The 23,301-nt window shown below is 50.3% G+C and overlaps 1 protein-coding gene across 1 annotated transcript in view; it reads left to right on the forward strand.

Annotated features, from left to right (window-relative positions):
* Positions 1 to 4,471: 4,471 nt before the first annotated feature.
* KCNIP1 (potassium voltage-gated channel interacting protein 1) overlaps positions 4,472 to 23,301 on the forward strand; it is a 341,025-nt gene continuing 322,195 nt past the window's right edge. The window contains exon 1 of the mRNA XM_055325909.1: positions 4,472 to 4,559. Within this exon, the coding sequence (XP_055181884.1) occupies positions 4,472 to 4,559 (88 nt within the window). The remainder of the gene's footprint in view (positions 4,560 to 23,301) is intronic.

The raw sequence follows: 23,301 nt of genomic DNA on the forward strand, positions 1-23,301 counted from the left end.
TTCGTTGCTGAACCTATTTTTTGAACTCCCAGAGTCAACCTCATGACTCCCCTTCAGAGACCCCAGCACCAGCCAGCCAGCACCCCATCCTCGGAGGACCGGGTCTCAGGCTCAGGGAGCCTCTCCTCCAGGCTTCTAGGCTCTGAGAATCCCAGTTCTTTCCTTGACTGCCCCCCGCCCAGCGTCAGAGCTGGCAGCTGCTTCCTACCACCTCTGTGATTCCTCAGGGTCCCCTTCTGCCCTCATCCGTCCTCCAATAACCATGTAACAAGTCTTTATATGAAATTCTTGCTGTCAGAAGAGTGGGTGTGGCTGTGTTTCCTGGCTGCAGTGTGGCTGAAATCTGCGTCTAGCCGTGCCCACCTCCACCTCCTCTCACACGCCCATGGACATGGCCGTGGAGGGAATTCCTTTCGGGGCTTTTGTCTCAACTCACTCCATGATGCTTCCAGGAACGGGGGTTTATGATTATAATAGCTGCTTGTTTCTTTCAAATCAAGGCAAAATATGTCTTATTCAAATGCCCAGGGTCTTTAATTTTGAGCCCTGGTGAGATACGAAATAAATTTCCATGAATTTTAGATTCAAATGTCAAATGGCCTTAGGCTCAGCTTCTGCCCCAGCTGTGTGACCATCAACAAGTCACTTTCCCTCTCTGGGCCTGTTTCCTCATCTATAGAATGGGTAGCATAATAATACTTGCCTCATAGGGTTGTAGGGTTACATATATGCAGGTGATCAGTGAATGTTGGCTGCACATAGAAAGTTCTCAGTGAATGTTTCTATCTGGTCAGCCTTTCAACCTTCCAGAGGACAGCACACCTCTCCTCTTGCTCTCGGAGAAGTCAGCACACTCTTGTGAGCAGAGAGACATCTGGAGCCCCCATCTGCTTTTCCTACTGCCCCCTGGAAATCCGTGTGAAGGTTCTTGTGAACAGTAGCAGGTGGACCAATAACTCTGCCTTCCCAAGTTCCTTTGGCTAATGCACATCTGTGACAGGGAGGCCGACTAATTATAAACCTGCTGATGATCTAATTTCCCCGGTGCCACCTGAATGCTCCATTACCGTGTGTCCCTTTCTATTCCTTATTTGCAGAATGGTGTGTTCCTTAAGCCAAGAACGATTCTTTCCCATACTCTTCTATTATGAATTTGATACTGACACAACCAGGCTTCCTTTGCTGGGAATGTTCTTGGCACACTAAATACCTTGCCCACGTTATCAGAGGCTTTGCTGTGTGATATTTTGGATGCTGCTGGTCCTCTCTGGGCCCGAGTCCTGTCCCTAACACTGAGAGTTCAAATACTTATCCTTGCTGAGATCAGAGGAGAATCTGAAATGCTTAGTGTTTGAGTTACTACGAGGGGAGATTAAGAATTGGAGTCTGGCTCCAGGATTTTCCATCATCACAAAGGTTTACTCATACAGCCTCTACTTGTATGGAGTTGTTTTAGATGCAGGGGCAATCGTTGGTGGCACCACCACAACAGTGGTAACAGTAGGAGCAGTAATAATGACCTGTGCACTGACAGAGTGGCTTACTATGCCAGGCACTAGATTAAGCACATTAATTTCATCATGAAGCCTCCCCAGATGAGGTTAAAGATTATTATTCCCATTTTCCAGAAGGAAAAACTGAGGCTCTGTTGCTTGCTCAACAGCTGCTAGATTGCAGACCTTAGCATCTCAGGACTGTCTAGTCTTTGCACTTACTGTTCTCTCTGTTGGAACAGTTATTTCCCTACAAGCTGTGTGGCTGGTTCACGTCTCTGCTTTTGTCATTTAATGGAGCAAAGCTTTTCTCGGTGACTCTGTCACCTTAAGAGCTCCTGTCCCTTTCCACCCATTTCGTCAGATCTCTTCCTTCAAAGCACAGTCCTGTATGCAGACACATTGTCTATCTGTCCTTCCACCATAGGGATGTGACCCCAGTAAGCCCAGTGACTTTGTTTTGTTCACCACTTTCTGCTCAGCACCTGGAGCAGAGGCCAAGGTCGCCTATCTTCACCAATCATATACATGGAATGAACAAGCCTCGGGCAAAGGGCCATGCTCTTAACCACGAACTGTCTTGCCTGGAGCAGGGATGAGATACTTACTCCTTCTTGGGATTTTCCAGCTCCCTCAGACCCCAATGCTGGATTTCTTCCCCCCACACCCCACACCCAATGTTTCAAATGACAAGACTCCAGATTCTGGAGCTGGAGCCCAAAGGCGAGTCCCTCCAGGACTTCTGTCATCCCGAAGCAGATGCTGCCCCACAGCCCTCAGGAAGCCACTCTTCTTGCGGTGTCCTGGCCTGGTTCGAGGCAGAAGAGTTCTGGGTCTGCTAATGCCACTAAAGTCACAGCCACCGTTTATTCTGGCTTCTCACTCTTGAGTGTCCCTGTCTCCTGTGGGATGGAAGAGAGAGGCAGCGGGGTCTAGCCAAGGCAGGTGGTCAGGTGGCTAACACAGCCTCCCCTGATCTTTCTCTAAACATTCTCCTCCTCCCTGACGCCAGGTAGTACTGCTCCTTGTTAGCTCTTTGCCCACCAGCTGTGTTCCAAAGTCAAGTTCTTTCCTTCCCCTTCTTTGTACCTACCTGCCCTGTCTCCATCCCACTAAGATTGTGCAAATTGAACAAGGTTTATCGGATAAACGAGCTCTTGACAAAGGCTTGGTGCCTGATGGTGAATCCATTCCACCATAAGGTTGGGAAGGCACTGACTCCATGTGTCCAGTTTGCCTGGCCCAGTGTTTTCTACATCCTGGGAGCTTGGCAAATATTCACGTGAATAGGTAAACCAAAGACAGTGCCATTATCATTCCCAGACACCATGGGCCTTTTAACTGGAACCTTTGATCCCTAAAGACAAAGAGTGAATAACAGGGCAATTCAGGCCCTAAGACATCAAGCACAATGGGATATTTTCCATCAGGACTCCTTTCTCTATATGTTGTGACTCATACCATGCTGGTGAGTCAGGGTGCCCCGTGCGTATGGACTGTCTCCAGAGTCTGGTCTTAGAGCTGAAATTTGATGGTGATTCCTGTCCAAGAGCTGATATTTGTTTCAGGATTCACTTCCACATGACTCATGGAAGATGGGAAGAGCCCGAATTCCATTGATCTGGCATTTTATCAACTGGTAGCCCATCTTAAACAATCTATTCTTCTCAAACATCCCAGAGAAGCAAATAACAGGGAGACAAGAAAGGAAGAGAAAGACGGATGGAGAGGAAGAGAAAGGCTTTCCCAGGGTGTGGCTTAGTGCAGCAGATGGGGGGTCTCACATCTGCTCTTCATGTGGCCACAGTGCATTAGCAGGTGACGCCCCTGCCAACGGCCCCCGTGAGGACCTTTTGAGTCGCCAAAGAAAGTCCAGTGCGGCGTCACCGGAGAGGTTCATGCGGTGGGCAGGGCCTGGGATGCTGGGATGAGGTGTCCGCCGAGGTCCTGGCGGATGCGCTCAGGCCGTGGTACGGCGGGGCAGTCAGGCTCGTTAGGAAGCGCATTTGCATGCCGGGCTTCCTGTTTGCAGAGTGCCTCGCAGTTTTACTTCTGAGAGTGTTGCGCCGTAATCAGACGGAATTCTGCGCCGGCCCTTGCGAGGAGCCCCCCGCACCGCGGGGCGCGCAGCGGGCTGGGGCTGGAGGCGGGTGGACGGCGCGGCGCGCTCCTGCCCTGGGGAGAGCCGCAGCGGGCTCTGCGGGGCCCGAGGCGGCCGGAGGCGGGCGGGGGCGTTGGCCTTCCCGGTGGCGGAGGCGGGCAGCCCCTCTGCTGCAGCCGGGGCCGGGGCAGCTGCAGGGGCCGGCTCCCGGGGCTCCCGCTCAGCGCCGCTCCGCGAGGCCAACCCGGCCGCCCGCGCCGCTGCCTGCGAACTTTCCCCGAGCTCGGGCGGCGGCGGCGGGCGGGCCTCGGCGCCTGGGGCGCTGTCCCGCAGCCGGGTCGGGCCGGGAGACCCGCTCCGCTAGACTAAGCAGCAGGACAGAGCGGGCGGGCGGGCGAGCAGGGGGCTGCGGAGCGCAGGGCTGCGCGGAGCCGTCCCTCCCTTCTGACTCGAGTATTAATCGCGACATTACCACTGCCAAGTACGAAAGACATCGGCCAAGCCTGCGAGAGCGCCGGCTCCTCCTCCCGCTCGCTCAGCCCCGCTCCCCCTTGGCTCCCTCGGAGCGCCCTGCGCCCTGGCACTGCGTCCCCGTCCCAGCCCGGCGTGCCGAGGTCCTCCCACGGTGAGGACTTGAGTGGATAGCAGGAGGGGGCGGAGGAGGCAGGCAAGGAGGAAGGGAGCAGACATCGTGCCCCGCAGGCTTTCTGGATGCAGAAGCGGGGCTCACTGCAGAGGCAGCTGTGCTGTTCCCGGAGCTTGTGGGGTACATCCGCTCGCAGGGCTTGCCTAGGCGGGCTCCAAGTTCCAGGGCCACGCAAGGTGGGTGCTCTCCCTTCTGGGCGCTGACCGCAGAGCCCACCTTCCCTCTGCCACCATGAGCGGCTGCTCCAAAAGATGCAAGCTTGGGTTCGTGAAATTTGCCCAGACCATCTTTAAGCTCATCACCGGAACCCTCAGCAAAGGTAGGAGCCTGGCCTTGACCCTCATTTTCTGTCGTCCTCATGTGGTCTGGCTGGCCAAAGTGGCAAGTGTCTTGGTGCTGCGTCTGTGGCTGTTCTTGTGTGCCAGGGTCTCCGAGGAGGGTGGGGGGAAAGGGGTGGCTGGGATTCGGGGCTGCTGACAACCTGGGTCCGGCTCCGAGCCTCTGAGCCGGCGCACCACGCCAGGGAGCTCAGCCGGCCATAATTGCCTGGAACTTTGGAAATGGATTTGGTGGTGTGTGGCTGATTGGTTACAGGCGGGCAGAAAGACAGAGCCCTTCCCAGAGCACTGGAAGCTGCTTAGCATGACTAGAGTTTCAAGAAGTTATCCAGGGAGTGTTGTGTCTTGTTGATAAAAGGGAGATTTGATGCGGTGGGCTGCGAGTAATGGTGCAGACCAGAGCCACTTGGGGAGGCCAGCAGGGCAGGAATCCACCACGCGCTGGTGAACACGGGATTCGGATCCGCTCTGGGTCTCATGTGCCAAGGACTTTCTCCCACTGGGTTCCAGGGTCCTGCATTTCTGGAGCTTTGTTCATCATTCTGCTTTCTCAGACCCCTGTTCCTCTGCGGATCTTGCCTGTGTCAAGGTCTGTCTTCTCTACTTCTCCAAGAACTGGGGCAGCAGGGGGGTGGTAGGTTCAACTCCCCAGGCAGCAGAAAGGGTGGTTGTGAACCAGACCTAGGACCGTGTATGCACCAGTCAGCCCCAGGATGCAGAGGGGAGGCTGACTTCTCAGGGCCATCCTTGTCCCTGGAGCCCCCTATAAACACTATGTCACAGAGGGTGAGGCACTCGGAGAGACTCTGGCAAACTTTTTGGAGATAAAATTCGGAGAAAGAGCAGCATTATGTGGTTTCACTGGCTGAAAAAAAGTCTTTAAATATTCATACCCTCTTTCAGGAGGAAAGAGTCTTTAGGGGAGATGCATTGGAAGCAGCAGGCTGGGTATCCAGGGAAGGAGGGCCACAAAACCTTGACCAGGATTTTTTTAAATGACAAGGAGAGAAGATAAAAGCTGCGTGTGGCCAGCTGTGACGATGCGGTGCAGGAGCTCCAGGCCCAGCAGGTCGGGCTTGGTACAAACTGAAAGGCAGGTGTGTTGGTGGGGGGATGGTGAGGTCTGCCTACATCCTTTCTCAGCCCCATCATCACCCCTGTTCTGCCTCCACCACAGTTCTCAAATAGGGCACTGCGCCTCCAGGACGCCCAGGGTGACCAATAGTCTAATGCTGAGCATCAGGCCATGTGCAGATGTACTGGGGCCCATGTGGGATGGACAGGGGTGAGGAGCAGGGAGCCAGGATTAGAGGATACAGCAGTGATCTCCCCGGATTTCGATCCTTCCGAACAGGATTTTCTTCCCACATCACGGATTCCAGGATCTTAGGGAATGAGGGGTGAGGGGTAGCTTCCCATCTCAGCCTTTGCTTCCCAGAGGTTTAGCAGAAAGAGCTTTGGCCCAGACTCAGGTCTGACCCAGGTCTCAACTCTGGCTTTGCTCCCTGTGCAGGCCTCAGCCTCTCTGAGCCTCAGTTTCTTCATCTGTAAAATGAATCTGTTCCCTGCATCCTGTTTATCTCCCAGCATTGAGAGATGGCTATTTGAATAAATGAACAGGAAGATATTGTCTTTGTATTTGCCTCCAATCATTTGCTTAAGGTTTATTTACTAAGCTCCTACCCTGTGCTATGCTAACTGCTGGACACTGGACACATGGACAATATGACACAAGACCTCCATCAAGACATGTGCACTCTGGTGGGGCATAGGATAAATACACAGACATCACCCAGATGCCATGCTGAGTGCGGAGATGGAGGAGGCAAGGGGACCGAAGGGCACCCAGAAGAGAAGCCTGGGGCAGATTCAGAGGCTCCTCCAAACATGGCATCAGCAGAGATGAGAAGCAGGGCAGGAGTGGGCAATGGAAGCAGGCTGGCACCAGCAGAGGAAGCAGCACTGGGGTGTCAGCCTCTGCAGAGACACCAGACAGCACAGGTCAGGTTGGGCCCCTCTCTTCGCTCAGAATCAAGGGGACTAAGATCCATGGAACACAGAAAGGGCTCCCCAGGGACCAGCACTGAGGACCCAGTGGCCCCTGGCCCTTCTACGACCTGCATCCTTACAGCGTTCCCTAGAGCCAGGGCTCACGGAGGCAGCACATAGTGGGCACCAGGGCAGGATGGTGTCTCCCCACTCTGCAGAGAGCACCACATGTTTACATAGCACTGGCTCTGTGCCGGGCACGCACTGGGAAACTGGTGTTCTGCCCAAGCCAGGTGTTTGCTAAATATTTGTTAAATAAATGACCATGGGAGCAGGGCCAGGACTGGAGCACGGGAGCAAAGAAGGTCTTTCTAATGCATAGGCCGCCCTCGGTGACTCTAGGTCAGATCCTACATGGACACATTATGGTAGTTTAATGATTGCTGGGTTTAATTGCAATTTCACTTACTCATTTCTCATTGCAATGGGTCCTCAAGTTGCAAAAATTGAACCCTTAGAAGGACTTTTCCCTGTCCCTTTCAGAATTGAAGAAGGTAAAGATGCTACAGGACCAGGCATCTCCTGCTGGTTGTGGGTTCAACTCATTATGTCTTACCTGCCTTGGGAATTCCTGGAGAACGGAGAGAGCCCAAGACCACCCCTCCCTGTCCTTCCCTTCCTGGACCACAGCCACCTCCTCCCAGTTTTAGCAATCCTGTTGCCCACTGGTCTCAGCTGCGGGTGGCCCAGACTTTTCTCACCGATGCCCTTTTCAGAGCTGAACTGATGAGGTCCTCCTGCTCACACATCTCCTTGACCTTGAGCTTTCCCTTCATAGCTCTGATCACAATCTGTGGTCCACATTCCTTTTAAGAACATGTTTGCTGAAGGCTGTCTTCCCCACTGGACTTCCGCTCTGGGACGGCCGGGGTCATAGGCGTCTTTCGTCACCACCACAGCCAGAGCCACTCGTCCGGTGCCAGGCCGGCAGTGGCTGCTTTGCCGACAGCAGGACATGAATGAAGCAGCACTTCGGGGCACAGACGTCAGCCAGGGAGGATGTTTCGAGTGGGAGCTTTCTAGGACACACTGTGTGAGCCCCCATCCAAGAGGTGCCCAGTAAACCCTCTGTAAACTCTGTCCGGCTGCAAGACCTGAGTCTGGGGCCAGAGGATGAGCCTCCAGCCAGGCAAATCATTCAGAACCGTCCCTGAGCTTTCTCCGTGTCTCGGGAGCGGCATTTAATTGTCCCGCAAGAGGGAGGCTGCACTGGGAAAGAGCTGGCACATCCATCCCTGCCCCTTCAGCTCTACTTTGATTTGTTTTATGTACTGAATTTCCCTGAAATTTAAAGAACAGGTTTCTCTTACTTTAAAAAAAAAAAAAAGTTTGTAAACCACTTATGCAGTGCAAAGGACAGTAGGTTGCCAGACTGGGACATCCTTGGGTCCACTGGGACATCCTTGGGTCCACTGCTGGCCAAGAAGTCTCCTGCAGGGTCCCTCACCTGTCTGGCCTCAGTTACCTAATCTATAAAATGGAATCATAATGCCCTCCTTCAAGGATTAAACAAGAGTGGGTCTATAAAGCTCCCTGCATATTAAGTCCTGGGAAATGTTTGTTGATGTGCCTGCAGTTATTAGCTGCCCCCAGGCCTGTGAGTGCCTCAGGGCAGGGACTCCATCTCACTAACTGGTGCTTTCTTCGTAGCTGGCACAGACTCTGAGAGTGGCCTCTCTAGAATATTCTATTCCCCTCTCCAGAACTTGCTTTCTTAAGGTCCCACCTAGTAGTAAGACTGACTTTAAGCCATTTCCCATACCTGATTCCCTAATTAGGAGTTTAATAGCATGACTCCCAGGGCCAGGCCCTCCCTGGCTCTTTAACTGAATGGAAGCTCAGCTCCTGGCTTAGATGCCTGGTTCACCCCAGGGTCTGGGCACCTGCCTGGTTCTCTTCCTACACAGCCAACTCCCTCGCCACTTCAGAGACTCTGGGGCCATGGGTGGGAACCTAAGTCGTGCAGGCTTCACTCTGTTTGGGGAGGTTCAAGCCCTTCTCCTTCTGCACTTTGGGAACCCATCTGTCACCCCTGGCACAGATGGCGAAGCCAAAGCCAGCAGGAGGGAAGAATCCAATCCAGGAGAGCTTCTCGTTGTCCAGGCCACCCACATGGCTGCAGGGTGGGGAGGAGGTGGAAGGGCTGACCTTGTGAGATTTATCTCAAGGACAATGCCCTAGAACCCCGACTCCACTCTCCCACTCTGGCGGGTGGTTTCTCTCTGTGCTTCAGACCCATCACAGACACACTGTTCCTCTTGCTGCCTCTCAAGGAACTGACCTTGAACCTTCAGGCAGGCCCAGCTTGAGTCCCAGCCCTGTCATCTAGCAGCTGTGTGAGCTCAGGTCAGGTACCTCCCTAAGTCAAGGCTCATCCCTTGTAATTGGAGGTAACACCACCACCAAGTGCAAAGGTTGTTTTGTAAGTCTGTGAGGATGACACAAGTGGCAGGCTGCGGGCAGCTGACGGTGAGTTCCTCCTTACATCGTGCCCTGGGGACCTCTCCTGTCTTGTCCCAGTCCTGACCCTGGGAGTAGGGGTTGCAATCACCATTTTACCAGATAAGGAAACTTACCAGGTGGCCCAGCTGGCAGTAAGTGGCAGAGCTGGGATTGGAACCCAGGTCCTACTGGGGCCAGGACCAGGTGCTTGCCTTTCCACTCCATGGGCTGAAGACACCCCTGAGGGGATTTCTCCCCACCTGTCACTGGCAAAGAGTGCCCCCATCTTCCCACTAATTTTGTAGGTGGGTTTGTAAAGAACTGTTGTACCAGCTGGAGCACTTCAGGGAAGCCATCCGTCTTCCAAAGGTTTGTGACAAATTCCTTAATGTGGCATGACCTGGGTTAAGAAATAAGCTTTATGGGGAATAGAACACTCTACAGGCCAAGGTCAGCAAGACAGCCTCATACATGCTCTTCCAGCAGCACCATCACCTCTCAGATAGGGACACTGGGGCCAGGCACCTGCTGGTTGTTGAATGGGCTCCAAGCCCATGAGGGACACTCCACACCACTCTCCCTTCACATAGGGCAAGAGTGGGGAGTGGTCATGTCAGTGGGGTAATACACAAGGTTTTAGGCACCAGGTACTCTGGAATTGAGAGACTGACTAGTTACTAGAATTTTCTGGGAAAGACCCTGGGAACCCTAGGACCTATGAGATGTCACAGAGCCCTTTGCCAAAAGGAGAATGCCACCAGTTCCATGAACAGCTCAGCTTGCGTGCACTTCCCCACCGCCCTGGGTCCCAACTAGCTCACTATCCTGGCAGGACAGACCAGCCCTGCATCATGGTACTACTCTCTGAGTGCTTGTGCCTTGCCATATGCAGAAAGTTCAGTCACTGGGGCTTCTGGTCCACTCCCACCTCTTTAGTCACAGCCAGAACCGACAAGCGTGGGAAACTAGCTCGTCTGGGCTCTCCCATTGCCCACTAGCCCTCATCCCAGCCTACCTGTCTCTCATCCTTGCCCTCTATACACACACATCACTCCCTCATCCATCTCACCGGCCCGGTGCTCTCTAGGGTCCCCCTAGTCCCATAGCAGCTTCCTGCCACGTGCCAAGGCTGTCCTTCTTTGGGGCCACTGGCCTGTCTTCCAGATAACCTGATACTAGCTAGGAATAATTTGTTCAGGCCTGCTTATCCTGGCGCAGACATCCTATTAACTTCAGGACCACGGGGGAGTGGCTGGTTTGGTCCAAATTAAAAGTAGCTGGAAATGGCCTCTCTGGCAGGAGGGGCATTATGGGTTATGATACCAAGACAAGGGTGGAGTGGATCAAGTCAGGTCCTAAGGGAACTGGAGGTCCCTTATCATGTCAGTATGACCCTCACCTCCCCCAGTCCTTGCAGGGTTACGGAATCTTCAGGGCACAGAATCTTCCTTGGATCACCTCTCTCACCAGACCCCAGGCCCCAGGTCCCTGAGAGCTGTTGATTCCCAAGTGTGGACACGGTCACCTGAGGCAGCCACGGAGGAAGGCAGCATGATTCAGGGAAAGCCAGAGAAAGACTCTAGGGCCAGAGTTCAAATCCTGCCACTTCCTGGCATGATAGCCTTGGGCAAGCTATTTTCCATTTTGAGTCTACGTCCTCCTCCTGGAAAGTGGAACCAGTAGCTCCCACTGTACAGGGTGACCAGGAGACTGAATCGGATGGTGCCTATGACATGTGTGGTACCTAGCACTTAGCAACTGCCTGGTAGAGGCCAAGTTCTGTCCTTCTCTTCTTCTCAAGTGATGAGCCCTTGGACTGGTTGGCAGGAGAAAGGAGACATTGCTGAATGAGGTGGGCTGGGTGTCAAGTCTCCTAGTTCTTCTCCAGATGTGCTGCTACTTAGGTCATGTCCCGTCACCCTATCACTTTTTTTTAAGACTTTTATTTATTTATTCATGGGAAACAGAGAGAGAGAGAGAGAGAGAGAGAGAGGCAGAGACACAGGCAGAGGGAGAATCAGGCTCCACGCAGGGAGCCCGATGTGGGACTTGATCCTAGAACTCCAGGATTATGCCCTGGGCCAAAGGCAGAGGCTCAACCGCTGAGCCACCCAGATATTCCCCCATCCTATCACTCTTAATGACAACTTCTATAATTGATAACTTGTCAACAGCTGAAATTATCCTTTTGATTTAGTGGTTTATGTGTTTACCTACCCAGTCCGCGTGAGGACATGAAGCTCACGTGTGGGGCTTGTGCTTGGCTCCTTGAGTACCCAGTGGGTTGAATGCACGATGACTGAAAGTGTCCCCGGCCAGCACCATCAGTGACTGGAGTCCCTTGCTGAGGCCCTCTCTCACTCTCCATCATGTCGTGCTGGATTCTGTGCAGGAGTGTGACAGAGGTGACCAGCCGGAACCACTGTGATGACATGATGGGTCAGCCCAGTCCACACCCAGGCTTGGTCCCACTTCCACTCCAGTTTTCCTGTGCTCTGCGAGATCGGCCCCTCGACGGCAGGCCCGCATCGCCTGTCCACCGCGGCTGGCCAGCGGCCCTCGGTGTCCATCTGCGCCCCAACCAGGAGGCCAGGAGGGAGGGCCGAGGCTCTGAGGACCCCACAGAAAGGCAGAGGGCTGGAGAGAGAGAGAGGAAGCAGGAGATGAGATAGCCTCGCCGGGGCCAGCAGGGAGGAAAGGAGGCCAGGACCCCAGGAAAAGACGTGAATGGAAGGCGTTTACCATCACCAGCGACCACCCTCCCTGCATGCCTCACAGATCCTCTGTCTGGAGGCATTAGAAAGCCTTACTCCTGATGGGGTGAGGGCAGGGAGGCCACAAACACCAAGTCAACCCTGGTTCCCTCTGGCTGAAGCCACTACACGCCCAGCCCGTGTTCTTAGACCTCCATCAAATAACAGCCTCGGAGCCAAACCTGAGTTCAAATCCAAATCATCATGTTTGCTCACTGAGCAGGTGGCTTCCTTCTCTGGGCCTCAGTTTCTTCATCTCTAAAATGGGGGAATTGTTGATTTGGAAGGTCTCGTCCAGCTTTAGAGCTTTAAGATTCAATACCAGTATTTGCCATCCTCCTTGCTGCACCTGCTCTGGGCCGGACACTGCTCCAAGCACAGTGCATGCCCAAAAGCACAAGAAGGTGGGGTGCTCTCATCGGCCCCATTTACAGTGAGAAAACCGGAGCGTCAGGAAGGGAAGGACCAGGCTCTGAGTCAGGTTGTCTGTTTCCACATTCTGGCTTTGCACCCCTCATTTCTCGCCCTCCGTCTCTAAAACTCAGATCCAGGGTGGGAAAGCAATGAACACAAAGCTCGTGCCTTCCCAGTTTGGCCAAGAGGCGATGTGTAGTGCTCTTTCAGAAATCAAGGCCTCAAGACCTCTGTTCTGACTGAAGCAGCACAATCCCAGAGAATTTCCCTGAGACCCAAGTCCCCCGCAAACCACCACCGCTGGCCATCTTTTCCAGCTAAACAGCAGAAACTACGAGAGAACTGGCTGGACAGCCCAGCCTGCAAGGACAGGAAAGAAAGGAAATGCCACTCTGCAAGCCTTCTCCCTGTAATTGCCAGTCTGGCCAGTTTCCACTTCTTGCTGGAAGGAGGTGGTTGGAAGCAGAGGCAGAGAACTGGGCAGGAATCAGGGAGGGAGATGTGATTTTGATGCTTGTGTCTGGGAGGCCGGGGTTAGCCTGCCCTAATTTTCTTTCTGTAATCTTCTGATTAACCCTGGACCAGTTTGGGTGGCATTTTTCAAACCATCTACGCTTGGCAGGCAGAGCCAAGCCCAGGCTTGCTGCTCACTATCTGCAAGCATCAGCTTGGAACTGGCTGTCATTCAGAGCCTGGGACTACAGGAGGCACACTGCCTGCAGAGGGCACGGCCATCCTTGGGCTGGTTAACCCTGCCCGTGCCTCACAAGCCCAGAAACAGCAGCCTGTCATTCCAAACTCAAGAGGCACCGTGCAAAGAATAATAATCGCCATGGTCCCTGGAGTGTTATCTATTTGCTGGGGCTTTCTGAGGATCCCTACATTCAGTCCAGCCTCAGCCCTGAAGTTACCTACTCTCACCCGAGGATGGGAGAGGTTGAATAACTTTCCGAGGTCACAGAGCCAAAGTGCGACTGAAGATTCCACGCAGTCCCTCAAGGAAGGCTCTTTCGGTCAAATCTCTCAGCACTTTTACTGTCAAGTATAGACTGAACTGTGCCATCTCCCCAATTCATTTATTGGAGCCCTAACCCCCAAGGTGACTGTATTTGGAGACAGTGCCTTGAAAGAGTTAATTAAGGTTAAATGAGGTCACAAGGGTGGGGCCTCATGGCGTCCTTGTAAGAAGAAAGGCACACACAGAGAGGGTGCCACAGGAGGTGACAAGGGTCATCTGCAAGCAGAGGAGAGAGATCTCACCAGAGAGGTCCCAACCTTGCCAGCACTGTGATCTTGGACCTGCAGCCTCCAGAACCACGAAAATAAATTTCCGTCAAGTTACCCAGTCTGTGGTATCGTGTTATGGCAGCCCTCAAAAAGTGACATAACCTCAGAGACAATTCTCTGCATAGCATCCTTTCCCATATTTTTTTATTGTAGTAAATATATATAACATGATATTTGACATTTTTACCACGTTTAGGTGTACAATTCAGTGTCATTAAGCACATTCGCGCTCTTGTGCAACCATCGCCGCCGTCCAGCTCCAGAACTTTCCAGCATCCCAAACTGAAACTGTATCCTCAGTAAACACTAACTCTCCATCTTCCTCTCCCTAGCCCTGGCAACCACCAGGGCTCCTTTCTATCTGTACAAATCTATCTGTTCTAGGTGCTGCATGTAATGGGATCATACAGTAGCTGTCCTTTGGTGTCTGGCTTAGAAAATATTCCCTTGGCAATGTTTTCAAGGTTCATCCACATTTGTATCAGAATGTCCTTCCTTTTCAAGGCTGAATAATAGTCCGTGTATGGATGGACCATCATTTATTTTACCCATTCCTCTCCTGCTATTCATCCATTCCCATATATTTAAAATACAAAATAGATCCCATTCACCCCTTATTCACCACTCTGCCTCCAGCAGTTTCTTGATACATCTGGGGTCAAATGCAGACTTTCCTCCGGGACCTACGGGCTTTGCTTGATGTGCCCTCTGCATTTACATCCTCCACTTCTGGTCTCCCTGGGGTGTACCCGAGCCACCAGGCCCAGATGCTCCTCCTGGCACACCAGCACCAGCTCTGGATGCTCCCAGTTACTGTTACCTGCACCGGGCACTGTCAGCTCTCATCTGTCTGGCACATCCCCTCCTGTGTAATCCCCACCTCCTCATCCCCCACCACCCCCCCCACACACACACGCACATCAGTCACTTTCTGTCCACTAAGGTTGCCTTGTTTTTCCACATAGCATTCATTGCTTATGCAATGACATTACACATTGATTCCCCTGTTTCTGGTCTGGCTTGCCCCCTAAGAGTTCTGCTTCACTTAGTGAAGGCAGGGACTGTTCTGGTTATCACTGTTTCCCGAGTACTCGGTACAGGGCCCAGCACATAGTAGGACTCAGTGGAGGCTGAAGGGTCAACAAGGCAGGTGAGAAGCCCGAGGTCCAGGGAAGACCACTCAGCAAGCAGGCAGCAAAACTGGCTTTGAATCTGGGCGTCTGGTTCTCTTAAAGGCCCTGGTTCTGTAACCCACCTTCCCGAGTCTATCTGTCCATCCACACCCATCCCTTAGCAAAGCCACCAGTGATCCTGCAATCAGACATGAGGGTTTGAGCCTTTTGTCTGGCTCCTGAGCCCCTCATCTTGAGAACTGTCCCTTCCTGTCACTGTAGCTACAGGCCATTTAGTTAATCTTTGATCTATTCTTCCCATGGAAAGAGGGCAGTGTTGCCACAAGGGAAGGACCAGTATTATTTTCCATTTGGCTCTGCACCATTCAGCTGGGAGTATCCTCTGTTACTGTGTGAAGTGACCAGTCACCGGCAAAGGCTTCTGGAGGCTGCAGACACAGCTGGCTTCCCTACCTGTGCTCCAGCCCTTGGGAATCCAGGACCTTCTGGGAACATGATTTTTGGAGGTCATTAGTCTCCAAAGCCAACCATTAGTCTCTGGATGCTATTTGACCTTCAGAAGGTCCATCGCTTCTTTGAGTCTTGCTTTCTGCTGGGAATTGGGAACAAAATAGTAAGTACAGCAATGAGACCTTAGCTTTATAAACCTAAAACCTGAGTGTTAAAACATCTCTTGTGGCCTGGGTCAGACTCCCCTAAGGACACCTCTACCCTGGGTCAGACTCCCCTAAGGACACCTCTACCCCTAAGCTAGACCCCCAGTTTCAAAACCCCAGGGCAGGTGGGCTCTGGCAGGACATTTAACAACATCTGGTGAGCTAAAGGCCAGAAAGTGATGAGCACCTGCCCCCGCCTGCTGGCCTTCTCGCTGGACTCTGTAGTGTAGAAGGAAAGCTAGCATGGGGCTCCCCAGCACAAACCAGTGCCTCTGCATCATACCTTGGACTTTGAAGTCCTCCCAAACAATCTGCCAAGAGCCTGATGGCAAGCAAGCAGTTGAAAGGAAGTCAAGGCCACCCAGGCAAGTGACCAGTGTGAGACTCCTCCTAACACTCCAACCCCAACCCCTTCGGTGTACAGATGGAGAAACTGAGGCTAAAACAAGGAACACCCTTGAAGTAGGTATCTTGAGGCAGAGTCTGGGGGCTGGCATCCAGGAGCACCAGGATGAAGAGAGACCCAGCTCCCTACAGAGGTGTGGCCACCCAACAGTTGGCTCTTCCAGGCCACACATCAATGACTGCAAGACTCCTTGTCTCTTCAGCCGTGACCCTGCAGCCTTGACCTTGTGTCTTCTTCTCCAGTAGGGCCTCCTGTGTCTCTCTCCCTTGCCCCGGCTTGTCTCTTAAGTTCCAGGCCTGCAGGAGATGCCCTGGCTGAACTGTGAGCTCATGGAGGACAGGAGCCATATCTTAGTTGTATAAGATGCCTGATAGGCAGCACAAGGCCTGGTATGGAGTAGGAGTCCAACAGACAGATGAGTTAAAAAAGGAAGGAAAGGAGGAAGGGAGGGAGGGAGGACAGATCTTAAACCCTTCTTTATGAATGTCTTCCTGTGCCCCTACTCGACCCTTATAAAAGCAAAGCAGCTCCCTCTCTCTCAACTCCTCTGTTTCTCTATGTCCCCAGTCTTTCACCCTGCAGTTATCTTCCTCACTAAGTCCTACTGATCATTTCTTGCCAGTGCTTCTCCTATCACTGTCTCTCCATTCTCAGAGCTGTTCCTGAAGTCCACACCCTCACCATGTCTCGGTGGCTTTGCTGCAGCAGCCTGCAGCCTGCACTTCCTCCCATATCTCCCTCTCCCATTCCCTCCACACCACGGGCCAGGCAAAGAGAAATCCATCCAGTCCTTCGACCCAGGATCCCACTTCTAGAATCTGTTCTAAAAGGTGACCAGAGATGTGCACAGAGACTGTGACCCAGGGGTGTTCATCATGGTATCACACCATAGCAGTGAACAGTCAGGGACAAGCAAAGCTTTAGTCAAAAAAGAGTGGGTTAAAATCACTTAGGCTCAGCTATCTGCTGGAATAATGTTACATCTCTGAAAAATGATTTTGAGGACCACTTAAAAACAAGCAGAAATGCTTTTAACGTAATATTAGGTAAAAAAAAAAAGAAATCAAGATACAAAACTGTATGTACAATGAAGTTCCACTCTGTGAAAAGATATGTGTACAGAGGGACGCCTGGGTGGCTCAGTGGTTGAGCGTCTGTCTTTGGCTCAGGGCGTGATCCTGGGATCCCAGGATGGAGTCTTGCATTAGACTCCCCACAAGGAGCCTGCTTCTCCCTCTGCCTGTATCTCTGCCTCTCTCTCTCTCTCTCTCTCTCTCTCTCTCTCTGTCTCATGAATAAATAAATACAATCTTTATAAAAAATGTGTACAGAAAAGTGAAATAGAAAATAAATAAACTAAAGTAGTAGCATGGGTTTCAGTTGGACTTAAGGGTGATTTTTTAAAGTTCTTGACACTTATCTGTATCATCTACACTACACTGCCTTCAACAAGCATGTATATTTAATCAGTCCATAAAGAAATCATTTGCTGAAATATATTTGCAGGTTTTTACTTCTTCTCAAGAACTTCAGTGACAGCCATGCTTTCCTTATCATGATACCACAGCCTCCCACATGCTAGAGCATGCCCTGAACCTACCAGCCTGGGTCCCACAGCTCATGGCCTCAGCCCACATGCTGCTCGTGGCTCCCTGCCTCCATCTGCGTTCTCCCTCAGCCAGACTGGTCCCCACGTGGTTTCCAAACCAGACTTGTGTTTTATGTCCCTGAATGTAACTCTCCAATGATTCAGAAAAAGAAATACACACACACACACACACACACACACGTACAAAGAAACAAAGAGGAGGAATGCAAATATGGCAAAATATTGACAACAGTTTGTGAACAAAGTACATCTCCTAGTACTCATTTTGTAATGCTTTATATAGTTGGAAATTTTTTAAATTAAAACTGGTGAAGGGCACCTGGGTGGCTGAGTCCATTAAACATCTGCCATTGGCTCAGGTCATGATCCCAGGGTTCTGAGATGGAGCCCCACATCAGGCTCCCTTCTCAGTGGGAATCCTGCTTCTCCCTATCCCTCTGGCCCTCCCCTCAGTTGTTCTCTCTCTCTCTCTCTCTCTCTCTCTCAAATGAATAAATAAAATCTTTAAAAATAGATAATAAATAAATAAATAAATAAATAAATAAATAAATAAATAAATAAGAAATAAAGGAGCAGTATAATGTCATGCTTAAAGATATAGGCTGTGCTATGAAATAAGCTGAGTTTAAATCCCAGTTCTACTGATAGGGCAGCAGTGACCTAAAACAAGTTACTTGCTTTCTAGGTCTCAGTTTCTTTGTAGGTGAAATGAGGATAATGAAAATCATAGTATATTTCTATCCTACAGATGCCTGGAGGATGGGATAAATGTGTTCAAAGGGCTTAGTGAAGAGTCCGGCAGACCCTTGAGCATTGTGAACTATTAGTACCAATGTTAAATATAGAAACTGAATGGTGAAGTTATCCATGATGCCTTCTACCTCCCAAAGCAACTCAACCCTTGGGTAACTAAGGGAAGTGTTGTGGCTCAGAAATCTTTTGCTTATGTGATTCTCTTCCTGCCTCTGGCCAGGAGCAGCCAAAACACAGTACGGTTCCCACTGGCATCCATTCCTCCAAATCTTGCCACAGCATCTGACACAAAGGAGGCAGCCAGTAAGTGCACAGAACCCCAAATAAGAAACTTGAAGGGCTCAGGTTGCACGTTAAAGAAAGTTCTCTTCATCAGATACAAGCTTGTCATTTTGCTGATGCAGCCAGTCTATTCCCATGGGCTTCCTGGAGATGAGGCATCACCTTGATAATTTAGCTGTGGATATAGGCGTCCTGCAGTTGGCATGGAAATGCAATTTAATTTCCAATTAAGCCTGATTTCTGGGCCAAGGTATCTGCCTGGCTCACAATTGGAAGATTATTCCAGGCAGATCTGTTGTTGTCAGTGTTGATGGTTCTCCCAAGAAGTAGACTTTCATGGTCACTGGTTCATTGGCCCTTGGATGGTTCAGCAGGGTGGGGATGTAGCCCTTGTGTGCAGGCACTGCTTTTCCATGGGAACTAAGTTTATGTGAGTAGATTAAAGAAAGTTCAATGCAGAGGAAGGCAGTGTGTTTGTGGACAAAAATTTTAAGATGGAATACAGCTAGAAAGGGACGGAGAGGGACAGAGAGGCAAGGTGGTCCCCAGCTCCACTCATGAGAACAGAAAGTGAGAAGTTAGTAGTAAGGAAAGGAGAGCAGTAGGAAGCTCTCTGGGTTCAAAAAGAGAAGAATCTTTATCAGAGGAAAGAGACATGTTTGCGCAAAGAGAGAGTGAACATTCGTGGAGCATCTTTTATGAGTTTGTCACAAGCAATCTATAAAACGAACGGTGTTAGGTTTGTTTTCCAATTGAGGAAGGGGAGACTGGAGGACATTAAATAAACTGCCTGAGGTCCCAGTCCAGCCAGATTCCACCTCTTACTTTTCTGAGCTTTCTTCCCTGCAGTTGCCCTCTCCAAAGACAAAACATGTAACTCAGAGTCATGAGAATAAGGTCACATGAAGTTGAAACTTACCTCCCAAAAATGTAAGGATAAGAAAAAAGCTTTTAGAACATGTTTGGAGAGAGAGAGACGGTGAAACTAGCTGATGGGTGAGTCTACTTGGGGAGATAATCTGATGGAGAGGCAAGCAATACCCACTTGTGTTTGGGTACTTTCCCGCCTCCCCCACAAGGAGTGAGATCTGGACTGGGAGCCATGTGCCAGGATGGCTAAGAGGCTCACGTGACGTCAGGAGCTCAGAGGGCTCTAGCTGCTCCACATCAATGGAGTTCTGGCTTGTGGCTCAGGGAATTTCAATGGAGGGAGTATAAACCAGGGTTTAAAAACATGTGTATATAAGACATTTCCAAGAATATGACTACTTGAGTGGCCAACAGAGTCACAGAAACATTACTTAATTGCCAAGAAGAGTCACATGCCCTGATTTTTATTAATGATTGTAAGAGAAGACTCTAAAGCTATGCATAAATAAGCATGCTGTCAACTCCTGGACAAATTCTAGAGTGGCTGAGTGGACTATTAAACCAATGATTTAGGAATAATGGGGAAAGATAACAGGGGTTGCTGAGAGAAGCATGGGGTCCTCAAGAAAGAGTCATGTCAGACCAGCCTCTCTTCCATTCTGCTTTTTGATAGAGTGACTAATTCAGGGACTGTTGTGGTCCTGGCCTGTCTGGTTCCCGCCCAGTGTTTGACGGGCTGTGGGCTGGGTGGTGCGTGGAATCCTGCAGATTGTAGCTGACTGCATGGCCCGTCTGTCTTAGCAGCACCCACGTCAGAACCTTTGCAGGCCTTTTTAGGACACTATGTTTGGACCTCAACCTACCTCCATTCACTCTTCACAGGCATGATTCCAGGGAGGAGCCTGCAGGAAGCCTGGGCTCTGTGGGAAGGTATATGGAAGCATCCAACACACTGCCGCTCCTGACTGTGCTCTGCTCAGCATTTTCCATTTTTGGTACAGAGACCACGGGCAGAAATCACAGAGCTTTGAGAGTAAGGTCTGAAGCCATGCTATCCGTGTTTGAATCCCAGCTCTGCATTTGACTAACTTCCAGTCTGTGGCAAGTTAAGTCCCTCCCCTGAGCCTCGGTTGCCTCATTTTGGAAATGAAGATAGCAATGATAACCTAAAGGGCATTGTTCGGGTGACATAAGCTGCACATGTAAAAGCTCAACCCGAATCCTGACCTAAAAGTTCTCCATAAATATTAGCTCTACTATTAGGGATGACGTGTTCTTGTACAGGGAGGCATTTGCTAAACATATCCCCAGTGGAAGTGGCTGCCTCCCAGTACAATGAGTTGCTCGTCAAAAGGATATTAATGTAGATTGTCACTAAAGAGGAATGTTGTTGGGAGGACCCAAGCACCAAATTAAAAAGTGAGGAAGCATAGATGATCTTTAAAAAAAAAAAGATTTATTTATTTTAGAGAGAGCATCAATGCTGGCAGGTGGGATGGGCAGAGGCAGAGAGAATCTTCAAGAAGACTCCCTGCTGAGCTGAGCACAGAGCCCCAGATGCAGGGCTGGATCTCAGGGCCCCAGGATCATGACCTGAGCCAATTCCCAAGTCAGCGGCTTCACTGACTGAGCCACCAGGGCACCCAGCACTAGATGATCTTTAAATAACTATTTACCTTCAGAGAACATGAGTTTGTATTTGAAGAGGAGCAATCAACGTGGAATGAACTAGCAGGGGCTCCAGAATTGACACAGGCGGGCTCAGACACTCGCAACCATCTCACCAGGAGTGGGGAGAGAAGACATGTCTTGAAGCTGCATATACTTAGCAAGCCCCTGTGTTTAGTTTACATATATCAGAAAAGAGAGAGCTTGGTATGGGGAGATGGAGATTATGGGAGATTAAAGACTCTGCAACTGGGGTACTGAGTTCAGCTCAGGTGGTGAGCCTGGGGTTTTGGGATCAAGTCCCTCATCAGGATCCCCATGGGAAGCCTACTTCTCCTTCTGCCTATGTCTCTGCCTCTCTCTGTGTCTCTCATGAATAAATAAATACAATCTTAAAAAACGAAAGAGTGCACCTGAGGGAGAAGGTGCAAGCCTTTGGCTAAGTCCCCAACTTTGTCCACTGGTCAGCTGGAAGTTGTTGTCTTCACATCTACATCCAGCCCTTCCCCATCTCTCAAATCCTTTAAGGAAGTTGACTGGGGATCATCTGCTTTATAGAAGTGGGAAGGGAGAGTTGTGGAAATCTAAGAAGAAACTGAACATCTTAAGTTTATCATGGATAGTTATGACCTCATAAGCCTCCTCCCTGAGAACCGCTATACAAGTCTGAAGTGAATTTCTCGGTGTCTTTCTGATCTTGCTTCAACCTTTCTCTTTTCCCTCCATGTGAAAAGGCAGTCGCTGGTGAGGTATAGGATAGCTACACTTTGTTCAAAGACCATATTCCCGAATATTTCATATAATTAAAAATTCCCAAAATGCAATTCTAATTCTAAAGATATGACATATTTTTATGTACCAGCCTATATCGTCAATTAGCAATAGAATGAATGCAGTTTACAATCAAGGCACTCACCTTAGAAAGGAGTTTGAAAATTAGGAGAAATTTTGGATAAATTATTGATGGGGTGGGGGCTGGAGTCACTTCAATAAGTCACAAGAAGATTTTATTAATATTTTATATTGCACTATTCTGAATTTGTGTAAATTAGGCTCTTCATTGTGAAGGAGGCCCCTGATAATGGTGGGGGTGGGGGTAGGAAGAGTGGCCAGCTCCATGAAGGCAGGCACTGGGTCTGATTCATCTCTACCTCCCCATTTCCGGCTCTGATCCCCACAACGTGGGCTGAGTTCCAGGGGAGAGACACAGGAGAGCAAGCCAGGTGCACCTCTCCAGGTGTGAGTCACTGGCCCATGAGATGAAAAGCAAAAATGGTGGAAACATGAGACGTTCATTAGCAGTGATTTATTAAGAGCTGATGAGGACTTTTTGTTCCTAGGCAGCCATTATCCCAAAAAATGTTTTTCCTCAGTGTCTAACTTATTTGTGCTCAAATGCCCATTACTTCATGTTCATCCTGCCCATGGAGTTCTGTGAGCAGGAGGCAGATGGAAGCCAGTCTCATTGACAGGAGGAGGGCATTTGTCCCAAGCCAATGAAGGTCATTATCAATAATGCATGGGGCAGTGGGGGCTGGGCATTGTTCTAGAGCCACAGGGCCTTTCCCCTAGCAGAGGCTGTTTGGAGTTTCTGAGTTTCCGTGTATTTTAGCCCCAAAAGCAGGTACATGGAAACCATGTGCAAAGAAGTCCCTTTCAGTGAGACTAATGGTGGGGGCTTTTGTTTTCTTATTATTATTTAAATTTACTCACATTTTTTAGATCTTGCAGATTCCCACAGAATTATAAGAATTAATACAGAGAGATCCCATTGTACCCTTGGCCTAATTTCCCCCCAAAGTAATATCTTATCATTAGTACCATTACCATAGTGCAAGGTCACCACTGTGGCTTTCTTAACAACTCAGGAGACTCTTGAGACTTCCCTGACCCCAGAAGGGAGAAACTCTGGGGAATGGTGTACTATATTCCCTTGGAAAGAATGTCCCCAAGTAAGAAACTGGAGGGTATGGGGATACATCAGGGATTCCTGGTTGGAAGTGAGAGATGCTCAAGCAGAATATAGATGCCCTCCTCTCACATCCCTGACTTGTATGAGGGCACGTTGGGTTCCAGAGACACAACACTGTTCCCTACCTGGCCCCTGGGGCTTTGAGGGACTAGGGCCCCCAGCTCTTTAGCTGAGTCTGCTCAAGTTACTATGGTTGATAGTCTGATCTGGAATCACACAGCCCAGAGCTTGATTCCCAGCTCATCACCTGCTATATGAATGACCTTGGCCAGTGACCTCTTAGAGCTTCAGTTTTTCATAATATCATATAACACTTACCATGTATCAATTACTATTCTAGGAAGCTTATAGAATAACCAATATGATACCAGCACTTAAAGGGAAATATTATTAGTTCCTATTTTGCAGATGAGGAAATTGAGGCAGAGA

Source organism: Nyctereutes procyonoides, unplaced genomic scaffold (genome assembly GCF_905146905.1).
Source record: "Nyctereutes procyonoides isolate TBG_1078 unplaced genomic scaffold, NYPRO_anot_genome, whole genome shotgun sequence".
Taxonomy (NCBI): domain Eukaryota; kingdom Metazoa; phylum Chordata; class Mammalia; order Carnivora; family Canidae; genus Nyctereutes; species Nyctereutes procyonoides.